Source organism: Myotis nattereri, assembly GCF_964212035.1.
Source record: "Myotis nattereri genome assembly, chromosome: 3".
In the NCBI taxonomy this organism is placed as follows: Eukaryota; Metazoa; Chordata; class Mammalia; order Chiroptera; family Vespertilionidae; genus Myotis; species Myotis nattereri.
The window spans coordinates 39,853,585-39,867,302 of record NC_138077.1 but is presented as its reverse complement, the minus strand read 5'-3'; the positions used below and the strand labels follow the sequence as shown (position 1 = coordinate 39,867,302).

General features: G+C 37.9%; 1 protein-coding gene across 1 annotated transcript; it reads left to right on the top strand.

Annotated features, from left to right (window-relative positions):
* The first annotated feature begins 10,090 nt into the window (after positions 1–10,090).
* LOC308515969 (glyceraldehyde-3-phosphate dehydrogenase-like) lies at positions 10,091–11,007 on the top strand. The gene has a single exon (XM_081086687.1). It carries the CDS (start codon positions 10,103–10,105, stop codon positions 10,796–10,798), a length of 696 nt encoding a protein of 231 aa, XP_080942813.1. The 5' UTR covers positions 10,091–10,102; the 3' UTR covers positions 10,799–11,007.
* Positions 11,008–13,718: the final 2,711 nt, after the last annotated feature.

Sequence of the window (13,718 nt, the reverse complement as noted above, 5' to 3'; positions counted from 1 at the left end):
TTAAAAAATTAAAAGAAAAGAGAAACCATAAGAGCAGGAGATGACAAGGAGGGTGCATTGGATTCAATCCACTGAAAAAAACTAGGTTCTTATCCATAAATAAGGTTTATTTTCCTCTGCTAGGTATTATTAGATATATTGGTTACAATGTAACCAAGTGGTTACAATTCTCAAGTTTTCCTAAGTGAAGTCACATATAATTTGGTCTTTCTCATAATGAATGCCAAACCAATCTTCATTTAAACACACTATTTGTGAATAAGTTTTATGGTTACTATCTTGATACTAAAGCTTATGCACAATTTAATTAGTAAATTGGGGAATTCAAAAGAAATTGAGGATCCAAGCATTATCTCCCCTTTCTCCTCTTTGCTCCCACCCTTCACTTCCTGGAAGAAGATGGGGAATTCATATAGTTTTTAAATTTTTACTCAACATATACCCATCTGCAGAATATGAGAGCATTATTTGTAAGGAGAGTAAGATTTTTGAAAATTTAGTATGATTTCAAATATAACTGATACTTATAAAAATGGTTTTTCACTCATTCATCAATTTAACATTTCTGGAATATATACAACATGTTAAGTATTTCCTAAATGCTCAGTACATAAAGAGCACAAAAAAAGTCATGGTCAGTATTTTTAACCCTCATATTCTGTAGATGGGTATATGTTGAGTAAAAATTTAAAAATTATATGAATTCCCCATCTTCTCCCAGGAAGTGAAGTGTGGAAGCAAAGAGGAGAAAGGGGAGATAATGCTTGGATCCTCAATTTCCTTTGAATTCCCCAGTTTACTAATTAAATTGTGCATAAGCTTTAGTATCAAGATAGTAACCATAAAACTTATTCACAAATAGTGTGTTTAAATGAAGATTGGCTTGGCATTCATTATGAGAAAGACCAAATTATATGTGACTTCACTTAGGAAACTCGAGAATTAAAAAAAAAAATTATTAATGCACCCAAGCAGTCTTGATATTTTATTATAAATTTTCTTATAGATTTGTTTTACTCCTTTTCTGATCCTGCTTTGTAAATTCTTTTTCTACCAAGGCTAGAAAATAGGCATATTTTTTGCTTCTTTAAGTAAGGAATTATCTTCTTAGGGAAGAGGCTGTCTTTGACAAGATGACATCTTTGGAGAATAATATGTAACTAACTCACAACAACTCAGCATGTATGATAATTCTGAAGCTTATCTTATTGATGATCTTCATTCAAAGACACTGGTTTTCTAGACAAATATATTGTGAAGGCATTTTAATGATATTGTTTTATAATTATTGCATTTTCTATGCAAAATGTTCATATTGAGTTGTTTTTTTTTAAATAAAGCAAAATGGGGTTTATTGAAGATACATTCCAAACGAGGAGTGGGCCAGTTGAGAGAGAGAGAGACAATGGCTGGGCTGCTTACATGCTAAATGAGGATAAAATTCATTTTTTAAGTAATAATACTCAATTATAAAAATAAACTTTAGTAAAATGGAGAAAAAGCACTAGCTTTGACTTTTCCTTCATTCTACAAGGATTTATTAGACTTTTACTATTTTTCTAGGCACATATGGGATATAATGCTGAGTTGCTTTACTAATTGTAATTTATACTGATTTATCTTAATTTGTACACATGGTCTTCTTATAATCCTCCAATTTGTGTCAGACCAAAAATATTAATTTTTGAGATAATAAAAGCTAACATTTGTGTCAGGCATTGCTGTAATCACTGCACATACTAGTACTCATTCATCTAAACCTTGGAACAAATGACCTTTTGAGATATATGGTATAATTTCTTCCTATTTTGCAAATAGGCAGAAATATTTTACCCAACATGATACACCTAGCTATCAGCAGAGTCTGGCTTCAGAGCTTCAATTCTTTAGGAATACCAGCTGTGTAATACCAGCTGCCTGAGGTTAGTATGGTCTGGGGACCATAGCAACTCTCAACCTTGGGTACCCTAGTATCAGGGCCTACCCATCTGACCTAGGGGGCCCTAGGCCTGCTGTTTCTATGACTCAGTAGTAACATACATAACATGCACATGTTGCAAAAATGTAGGAACAATGATATGTATGAAAGATATGATAATCAGGCACAGAGAAAATGTTTAATGTCATTGAAATCTGTATGAAGAAATTACATGAATTCTAATGGGTTTAATCAAGGAAAGCTTCTTTTTTTTTTTTATTGGCAAAAATGAAAGCTTTTGGAAGACAAGGAAATATGTCTAGCTAGAGTAGCTGAACTACCTCTTTTCACCACAAGTTTCACCTGTGCTGGTTCGCTATGTCCTTTCTCCACTCTTCTCCAGCTTCCTCCATGCCCTGGGAGACTGACTGCACAGACCGCCTCAGCAGGCTTTTTTGCCTCCCAGCTTTGGATGGATGCCGCCAACAGAGAGCCCCAGCAGGAGATGGGAGGAGGGCAGAGAGCCACAGGAGCTGGTTCCACTGTCTGACACCTGTTCGCATCTGTTGACTGAAGATAGAAGTTACCTGCCAGAGGACCCTCTTCTTATTAAAACTCTTCTCACCCAGTTGGCATGGCTCAGTGGTTGAGCATCGACCTAGGAACCAGGAGGTCACGGTTCGATTCCATGGTCAGGGCACATGCCCAGGTTATGGACTCAATCCCCAGTGTGGGCATGCTCCTAGGAGGCAGCTGGTCAATGATTCTTTCATCATTGGTATTTCTAGCTCTCTCTCCCTCTCCCTCCCTCTCTGAAATCAATAAAAATAGATTTAACAAATAAAACTCTCCTCAAATTACCCAATTTGAGTATGCCACCTATTTTCTGCCAGTTCCTAAGTGACAGAGCCCTTTAGAACTCTGCTGTTTTTGACTCTAAAATTTTTTAAAAATAAATAAGGTAAAATATCTAGGACAACCATAGTGTCGTTTTCTCAATACAAGGAAGTAATATTTGCTGTTTTCTTGTATTTCTCCATTTGTATTGGAAAAGGAAAAAAAGAAGGGAGGGGGAGGAGAAAAGAAAGAAGGATGAAAATAGGAAATTAACAGTAAAACAGGAGACAAAGGAAATTAAGACCAAACAGGCAGCAGGTTATAGTTGTTCAAGACTGAGCTTCTGAAGTCACAAATCCTGGGCTGAACCACACAACCACTTACTAATTGTGTGGCACTAAAAAGGTTACTTTTCTGCACCTCTAAGTTGTTGAAAATAACATTTCCTACATCATAATACTGTTATAAGGATTAAAATTTAAAAAAAACCGTATAAATTCCTGGCAAATTTAGGTCCTCATTAATTTTACCTATTTCTTTTTTCCTTTCTATTATTAAAACAACATGTAACTATTTTGTGTGTATTTTCATTGACATTGGATTAATTTAGAATTAAACGAGAATCAAAACAGACTCTTTTTTAAAATTAAATGTATTGGGGTGACAGTGATTAATAGGGTCACATAGGTTTCCGGTGCAGATTTATATGTTGCAAGATCTGTATATTGCACTGTGTGCCCACCACCAAAAGTCAAATTATCTTCTGTCACCATATATTAGCTCCCTCTCCCCCTCCCCCTCAGCCTCCCTCCCTTTTCCCTCTGGCAACCCCCACATGGCTGTTTATGTCCATGAATTTCAGTTTTATGTCCCACATATGAATGAAATCATATGTTTCTTAGCTTTTTCCTCCTGACTTATTTCACTTAGCATAATATTCTCAAGGTCCATCATGTTGTTGCAAATGGCAGTATTTCATCTTTTCTTGTGGGCTGAGTTGTATTTCGTTGTACATATGTAGCACATCTTTATCCAGTCCTCTATGGAAGGCCACTTTGGTTACCTCCATGTCTTGGCCACCGTAAAAACCTACTCTGGCTGATTCCTAACACCACAGCAAAATTAATCATTCTAGCCTGCCCTAATGTGCCTGTGTTGCATAAATTCAGAGTTTTAGGCATGAATTCAAGATTTTCAATACCAATTTAGTTCATAATTCATAAAATAGAATTTCTCGTTTGAGAAGATAAAAACAAAAGTCAACTTATTAAAAATATAGAGAATTCCAAAAAATATGTCAACTATTCTTAGATGACTATTTCATTTTACCAAGAAACTTTTAGAAGAATCATGTATAAAAGCATCAAGAACATTTTGACTCACTTTAAAATATTTCCTTACTTCCAGGAAAATGTGATTTTAAATGTGGAATGCTTACCTGGCAAGTATTAACATTTAAAAAATAACAATATTAAATACCAAGAATATTGATTGCTTTATTCTAATAATTAAGAAGTCATTCTTCACCAGTGTTATTTTGACTTTTTCTTTTTTGTAGTTAAACAAATTAAGAAAAAACACATACATGCAATGTACAAAAAAATTTGTGATATATAGGTATATATAAAATATATTTTTATCATATATTATATATAAATATATTGCAGAATCCAAGATTAGCAGAATGAAAGTTGAATGAATGTATGTGAGAATTTACCTTCATATGTGCAATAGTTCTCTATAGCATAATTTATTGTATTCAATAGGAATATAGCTATGGTTGTTTTGGGTGAGTACTTGGGGAAATTAGTGTTTTCTTCAGTATAATTGACAAACTTCAAGGTATATACAGCATTCTGCAAACTTCGTTGTACCATCCAAAATCAAATGCAGGTGAAATGTATCCTGTAGCAGAAAAAAATCTTCAAGTATAAATTTAAGAACATTTACAAATTAAAGCTGATTGAAATGATACCATGAACGATACAGTGTTTCATGTACATATCTGAAAGACATTTGAAAAATATGTATGTGCTCATAAATAAAAATCAGTGCCTTCTATGTGTGGAACAACATAAGCCACTTTTCATAAGGGAAAATAAAAATAAAAAATATGAGTGACCTTTGTAAGAAGGGGATCAATTTTTAATTAAAGGGAGATTTGAAGCAGTCACTTTGTCCATTGGTTTATTCTGCTCCAAATCAGTAAATGCCCCTGCTCTGGAATATTAACAGTACTTTGTTCAGCAAATTAGCTGAACCAGTGGGCTAAGACTCAAAGCCCCAATTCAGATTGTATTTTGATGTACTCTCATTTCCTTCACAGATTTCTTCCTCCTGTCATCTGACATCCAAGTTATGAAAAGCTAAAAGGTCTCTCAAATGTGAGATACAGAAATCAAATTCTATTACAAATATAAACTCTAACTCCTATTCTTGGTTTACTTTAAGTCTTCTGATTCATGCTTTAGATAACTTTTTAAAAACATAAAACAGCCCTAGCTGATTTGGCTCAGTGGATAGAGCGTCGGCCTGCGGACTGAAGAGTCTGGATTTGATTCCAGTCAAGGGCACATGCCCAAGTTGCAGACTTGATCCCCAGTAGGGGACATGCAGGAGGCAGCCAATCAATGATTCTCACTCATCATTGATGATATTCTCTCTCTCTCCCTCTCTTTCTTTCTCTCTCTCTCTCTCTCCTTTCCCTTCCTCTCTGATATCAATAAAAATATATTTTAAAAAAAACATAAAACATGACTAGTATTAAAGATAAAGATAGTGTGGATATTGCAATATTACCTATTACTAAATTGTTTTTATTTTGTCCCTTTTTTCCATATAGGTCTTTTTCTCTCTTAGCCATTAAAAATAAATAAACAACAAACAAACAAACAAATAAACACACCTCAATGTAACCTATGTTGCTTGAGACAACAATTCTCACTGTTAAATTTTTCTGCTGTGGTTTTTGAATTAAGTTTAAGGTTCTTCAGCTGTTTTTAAATTCAATGTAACAGAAGTTGAATGTAAGCTCCATAGCAAGAGGAAATTTTGTTTTGTTCACTGATACATTCCAAACACAATGCCCATACACTGTAGAAGTTTAGTAAATATTTGTTGACTATCATAGTTTTTGGTTGTAACAAAAATAAAGCAAAACAAAAATATTTACATTTGAAAGTAAAATGTAAATGTAAATTTCCTTTCCTCCCACAATCCTGATTCCCCAAAGTAACTACTGTTGGGAGTGTGTGTCCTTGTACACATATTTCTATGTATCTCTCTCTCTCTCTCTTTTTTTTTTTAGTTCTTAGTGAGGGTACATACTTTATATGTTAATAGGCTACTTATTTTCTTATTCTGTTTATATATTTTTCCCCTCGTAGGACACATGTGAAATATGATGAGCTTCTGCACTACTGCTGTATGTCATCAGCTATAATTCATTACTGTCTTCAGTCATTGCATTGATATTTTAAGATATTTTGGCAAATTGTCCATCCTGAAATTTCCAGAAATCTAATTCTGATTTTGTACTAAAATACTAGAGACCCAGAGCATGAAATTCATGCATAGGTAGGGTCCCTAGGCCTGGCCTGCGATCAGGACCGATCGGGGCCTTCCGGCTGCCGACTGGTGCCTTCCTTCCAGCTGCTGGCCAGGGCCTTCCTTCATTTCGTGCCGCCCCCTGGTGGTCAGTGCACCTCATAGGAAGCAATTGAATTTCTGGTCTCCTGGTCGAACTCCTGAGGGGACAATTTGCATATATATATATGTATATATATGTATATATATGTATATATATGTGTGTGTGTGTGTATGTGTATATATATATATATATATATATATATATATATATATATATATATATATGTGAGCTTCGGAAACTTATTCAACATCTCCATGCCTCATACTACAAGTCTTGACTATAAAATGGAAGCAGCTAAGGGATTAATGATGAATATTTGGCAAACCTTGGTCATTGAAATGAATAATGAATAGAATTTCTCCCTTTTATGATCTAGTCCCATGCTACCACCAAGCAGGAATCAAAGAAATTGCATATGCTGCAAAATTAAAAGACTAGAATAGTCATTTATTTTTATATGTAATTAATACAATCATTTAAAATTCACACTTCAAAACTTTGAAAAAATAATGAAACACTATATTATCATACAATTAAAATTTGTGAAAGCACTTATGAAATAAATGGTATGAAAGCTAAGATTATTTAGAGTGAATAAGAATTAGAATGAAAACCTCCTGTGCTATACTAATGTATTTAAAATTGTTTTCCTTAATTTGTAAGTGCTTCTGGAAATACTAATGCAAACTTGATTCTAACTCATTACATTTTATTTATTTATTTTTTAAAAAAACTTTATTGTTGAAAATATTACAAATGTCCACTTTTTTCTCCCATTGACCCCTTCTAGCCTGCCCCCAACCCCCACCCTAGGCCTTCACCACCCTATTGTCTGTGTCCATGGGTTATGCATATATGCAAACAAATTCTTGGGATCTCTTCCTTCCCACCCACGCTCCCCCGCCTTCCTTCTGAGATTCTATGTCTCTGGACATAGAATTTTGTTCATTAGTTTATTTTGTTCATTAGATTTCACAAATGAGTGAGATCATGTGATACTTGTCTTTCTTTGACTGGCTTATTTTGCTTAGCACAATACTCTCCAGGTCCCTCCATGCTGTCTCAAAGGGTAAGAGATCCTTTTTTTAACTGCTGTATGGTATTCCATGGTGGTGTAAATGTACCACTGCTTTTTTATCCACTCATCTACTGATGGGCATTTGGGCTGTTTCCAGATCTTAGCTATTGTAAATAATGCTGCTATGAACATAGGCATGCATATGTTCTTTCTGATTGGTGTTTCAGGCTTCTTAGGATATATATATATATTAGAGGCCTGGTGCTGGGGTCCAACCCCAGCAGGTCCAGGGGTCCGCAAAGGTGTGGACGGAGTCGGCGAAGAAGGAATGACACGGAGACAGCGTTCAGTTGATCAGCAGCCTAGCCAGGATCTCCAGCCAAGTTCTGGTCTGGATCTCCAGCGAAGTTTGGTTTAGGATCTCCGGCCAGGTTCTCTGTCCATGGTCTCTTGCTAGGTTCTCCAGCCAGGTTCTGTAGCCATGTTCCCTCACTAGGTTCTCCAGCCAGGTTCTGTCCAGGTTCTCCAGCCAGGTTCAGTCACCAGGTTCTAGTCAGGTTCTCTTGCCAATTTCTGTAGTCAGGTTCAGTCCAGGATCTTTTGCCATGTTCTCTCGCTAGGTTCTGTCTCTAGGTTCTGAGGCCAGTTTCTGTCCAGGATCTTTTGCCATGTTCTCTCCAGCGAAGTTCTTCTGTCTCTAGAGAACGTTCTGTGTAGGTTCTGTGCCTAGGTTCTGTCTCTCTCTGTCTCTTGCTGTCTTGTTACATCTGTATTTATACCAGTTGATTCAATCCTATCAATCTCTATTTCAAAGGTTAGGGCGTTTCTTATCTCCATTCCAGGGAGTAAAGATTATGTAGCTTAAGCATGATTGTTCGTAGTTAAAGTGATTAATTACCCACCTGGCACTTAGTTAAGAGGTTTTATTCCCTCCCTAACTTCAGGGGAAAATCCCTACCTGGGGAAACAATCTTTCTCAGAGACCTTTGTTAAAACACATAGTGCCAAGAAGGTGAGCAAACATATTAAGAACAGTATGCCATATATGCCAGGTCCTTTGAAACAGCAAGGATGGACCGGCTCCCGGCAGCCTGGTGCACAAAAATTTGTGCACTCGGGGGGGATGGAGGGTCCCTCAGCCTGGCCTGTGCCCTCTCGCAGTCTGGGACCCCTTGGGGGGTGTCCACCTGCTGGCTGAGGCCCACTCCCAGGGGATCAGGCCTAAGCAGGCAGTCAGACATCCCTCTGGCAGCCGTGATGTCCACTTGCCAGCGGGGAGCAGGCCAAAGCTGCAGTCAGACATTCTTAGCGCTGCTGAGGAGGTGGGAGAGGCTACCACCACCACTGCTGTGCTGGCAGCCATCAGCCTGGCTTGTGGCTGAGCAGAGCTCCCCCTGTGGGAGCACACTGACCACCAGGGGGCAGCTCCTGCATTGAGCTTCTGCCTCCTGGTGGCCAGTGTGTGTCATAGTGACCAGTCATTCCCAGTCGTTCTGCTGTTAGGGTCAATTTGCATATTAGCCTTTTATTATATAGGATATTCCTAGAAATGGGATCCCTGGGTCAAATGGTAGTTCTGTATTTAATTTTTTGAGACAACTCCATGCTGTTTTCCATAATGGCTGCACCAGTTTGCTTTCCCACCAGCACTGTATTAGGATTCCCTTTTCTCCACATCCTCACCAGCACTTGTCATTTGTTCATTTGTTGATGATCACCATTCTGACAGGTATCATTGTCATTTTCATTGCCATCTCTCTGATGATCAGTGACTTTGAGCATTTTTTTATGTCTCTTGGCCATCTTTATGTCCCCTTTGGAGAAATATCTATTTAAGTCCTTTGCCCATTTTTTAATGGAACTGTCTTTCTTTTGTTAAGTTGTATGAGTTCCTTAATATTATTTTGGATATTAATCCTTTATCAGATGTATCATTTCCAAATATGTTCTTCTATACTGTGGGCTCCCTTTTGGTTTTGTTGATAGTTTCTTTTGGTGTGCAGAAGCTTTTTATTTTGATGTAGTCCCATTTGTTTATTTTCTCCTTGGTTTCCTTTGCCTTAAGATATGTATCTGTAGACATATTGCTATGAGAGATGTCTGAGATTTTGCTGCCTATGATTTCTTCTAGGATTTTTATGGTTTCATGATTTACATTTAAGTCTTTTATCCATTTTGAGTTTATTCTTGTGTATGGTGTAAGTTGATGGTCTAGTTTCATTTTTTTGCATGTATCTGTCCAATTTTCCTAACACTTTTACTGAAGAGACTGTCTTGACTCCATTGAATGCTCTTGGCTCCATTGTCAAATATTAATTGAGCGTAGTGGCTTGAGTTGGTTTCTGGGGTCTCTGTTCTGTTCTATTGATCTACTAGTATATGCCCGTTCTGGTGCCAGTACAAGTCTGTTTTGATTACTGTAGCTTTGTAGTATAACTTCATATCTGGTATTGTGATCCCTCCAACTTTGTTCTTTTTTTCTCAAGATTGCTACAGCTATTTGGGGTCATTTTTTGGTTCCATATAAATTTTTGGAGTATTTGTTCTAGCTCTGTGAAACATGCTGTTGGTATTTTAATATGAGTTGCATTGCTTTGGGTAGTGTGAACATTTTAATGATGTTAATTCTACCAATCCATGAACACAGTATATTCTTCCATATACTGGTGTCTTCACTACCATGGAGAAGGCTGGGGCTCACTTGAAGGGCAGGGCCAAGAGGGTCATCATCTCTGCCCCTTCTGCGGACGCCCCCATGTTTGTGATGGGTGTGAACCATGACAAGTATGACAACTCCCTCAAGATTGTCAGCAATGCCTCCTGCACCACCAACTGCTTGGCCCCCCTGGCCAAGGTCATCCACGACAACTTTGGCATCGTGGAGGGACTCATGACCACAGTCCACGCCATCACCGCCACCCAGAAGACCGTGGATGGCCCCTCTGGGAAGCTGTGGCGTGATGGCCGAGGGGCTGCCCAGAACATCATCCCTGCTTCTACTGGCGCTGCCAAGGCTGTGGGCAAGGTCATCCCTGAGCTGAATGGGAAGCTCACTGGCATGGCCTTCCGCGTCCCCACCCCCAATGTGTCGGTGGTGGATCTGACTTGCCGTCTGGAGAAAGCTGCCAAATACGATGATATCAAGAAGGTAGTGAAGCAGGCATCAGAGGGCCCCCTCAAGGGCATCCTGGGCTATACTGAGGACCAGGTGGTCTCCTGCGACTTTAACAGTGACACCCACTCCTCCACCTTTGATGCTGGGGCTGGCATTGCCCTCAATGACCACTTTGTCAAGCTTGTTTCCTGGTATGACAATGAATTCGGCTACAGCAACAGGGTGGTGGACCTTATGGTCCACATGGCCTCCAAGGAGTAAGAGTCCCCCGGACCACCAGCCCCAGCGAGAGGAAGAGAGGCCCTCCGCTGCTGGGGAGTCCCCGCCCCAGATCGAACCCCTGACACACTGAGAATCTCCTGACCACCGTTTCCATCCCAGACCCCCGGAGAAGGGGAGGGGCCCTGGGAGCCCTGCTCTGTCGTGCACCATCAATAAAGTTCACTGCACCCAGCCAAAAAAAAAAAAAAAAACTTGTTTATATCTTCTTCCATCTCTTTTTTCATCATCCTGTAGTTTTCTGAGTACAAGTCTTTTACCTCCTAGGTTAAGTTTATTCCTAAGTATCTTAATTTTTTTTTGTTGCAATGGTAAATGGGATTGTTTGTTTAGTTTCTCTTTGTGAGAATTCATTATTGGTGTATAAAAATGCCATTGATTTCTGGGTGTTAACTTTGTATTGTGCTACATTGCCAAATTCATTTATTAAATCTACTAGTTTTTGATGGAGTCTTTAGGGTTTTCTATGTAAAATATCATATCATCTGTGAATAATGAGAGTTTTATTTCCTCCTTCCCAATTTGGATGCCTTTTATTTTTTATTTTATTTTTAAATATATTTTCATTGACTTCAGAGAGGAAGGGAGAAGGAGAGAGAGATAGAAACTTCAATGATGAAAATCATTGATCGGCTGCCTCTTGCACGCCCCACACTGGTGATTGAGCCCACAACCTGGGCATGTGCCCCAACTAGGTATCAAACTGTGACCTCCTGGTTCATAGGTTGATGCTCAAACACTGAGCCATGCTGGTCGGGCATAAATCATTACATTTTATTTATTTATTTATTTATTTATTTATTTATTTATTTATTTATTTATTTATAAATATATTTTATTGATTTTTTACAGAGAGGAAGGGAGAGAGATAGAGAGTTAGAAACACCGATGAGAGAGAACCATCGATCAGCTGCCTCCTGCACATCTCCTACTGGGGATGTGCCCGCAACCCAGGCACATGCCCTTGACCGGAATCGAACCTGAGACCCTTCAGTCCGCAGGCCGACGCTCTATCCACTGAGCCAAACCGGTTTCGGCTACAATTTAAAACAATCTTTGGTCAAAGTAAGAAGAGAATGCTTTGGATGTTAGTATGAAAATGCTGAGAGAGTATATATAATTAAGACTTTTTTAAAAGGCTCAACTGAAATACTTAAGTAAAATTTATTGCCATCTTCTATTCACTAAGTCTCTGAAAGTTTTCTTTATTTAGTACAATTAAATTCAACCTGGCAGGATGTTTTGTTTAACAAAATTCCTTACACATTAAAGGAATGTTATCTATTGCTGCACTTGACTGATAGCTGACCTGGCATGTGTGATAATTGGAATGACTTAGTGTTGATTGCTTTATGGGCTCTTATGCTGCCAAATCACAGAAGCCTTTTACAACTGGCTGCCTAGGAAGACCTAGAGCACAACAGTAAACAAGTGGAATAACTCCTGAAAACTACATTGGAATTAAAATTAAAATGTATCCTTTGTTACTATTTGAGACCCCATAAAAGTTTTCATTATGCATTTTGCCTTAAGGACTTTATGAAGTTGGGAAAACTAGTTATTGAATTTTACCACATGAAATACACACCTAAAAAGAGCAGATCATGACCCCACAATAATCTAAAAATACCCTATGATACCGCCAGACCTTGATTCTGTTACAATATTCTTCTTAGGTTGCTAAACTAAGAATTACTGCTAATGCAGGTGGTAATATGTGAGGAAGATTTGGTGTCATTGTTTGGTCTGTTGATCCATGAACCACAAGAGTATTTGATACCTTATGTGAAAAAGAATATCTGGTTCCTTTCTGCTGAATTAGAAAAATCTATATATAGACTACATGAAAAGCATGGCAGGGTTTTCTTTCAGGCAATAAAAATGTAATGCAAGTCTTCCCTTATCATGAAAAACAAACAGTTTGACTAGTATAATTCTGTAACTGCTTAAAAGAGGATTACTTTTCAAAATCAATCTTTCAGTCTTCTAACAGGTTGTGAAAATTAGAAACACCTCTTAATAGTTATCCATATATAATCATTATTACACAGATATACTTCAGTGGGTAATGGAAGTACCAAGACTTAAAAGGTATAATATAAAATATTTAATCAATAACTGATATCTACAAATGTGAGAAGGAAGGGAGACTATGGGGAAGGAGGAAGAAAATTTGGTCTAACAAACAATGCTTAAAGTCAGCTGGCATTCCCAATTAGATTAGTCAGCTCATGAACTTGTGTGTTACAGTTCCATTTTGAGACATGAGACATTTATTAAGCATACTATTTTAGGTAATGACCACGTAGGCAGTGATCTGTTTGTTCAATTGATACATTATTATAACCTGTTACACAATTGTCTATATGTAACTTGAGCAGCATATGGGAATAATTCAGAGAATACTTTATTGTTTTAGGTACATATGTCTCAATTGAGTTTTTAAATACTATAGAAAAATATGAATAAATTAATGTTTATAGTTGCAGCATTGTTTTAATAAGCAAAAGTTAGAATTAACCTAAACATCCATTAATAGATATGATTAAATAAATTATATGCACTCCACTATTGAATATTATGCAGTTGTTAAAATGAGCTCTGCGTACTGACTTAGAAAACATTTTAAAACAAATCCTCCTATATAATAAAAGCCTAATATGCAAATTGTCCCCTTGACAGGCAGTTCAACCACTTGCTATGACATGCGCTAACCACCAGGGGGAGGCACAGAACATGGCGGGCGACGCAGTGCTGGCAACAGGTGGCATTAGAGGCACTGCCGGCCCCAGTGAGCCCTGATGAGAGCGGGACTGTGGCGGGGTGGTGGAACAGGTGAACAGTCAGCACCAGGCCAAGGTGCATGCGAGCAGGGCCTGATTGCCTCACCGATCACCCCACC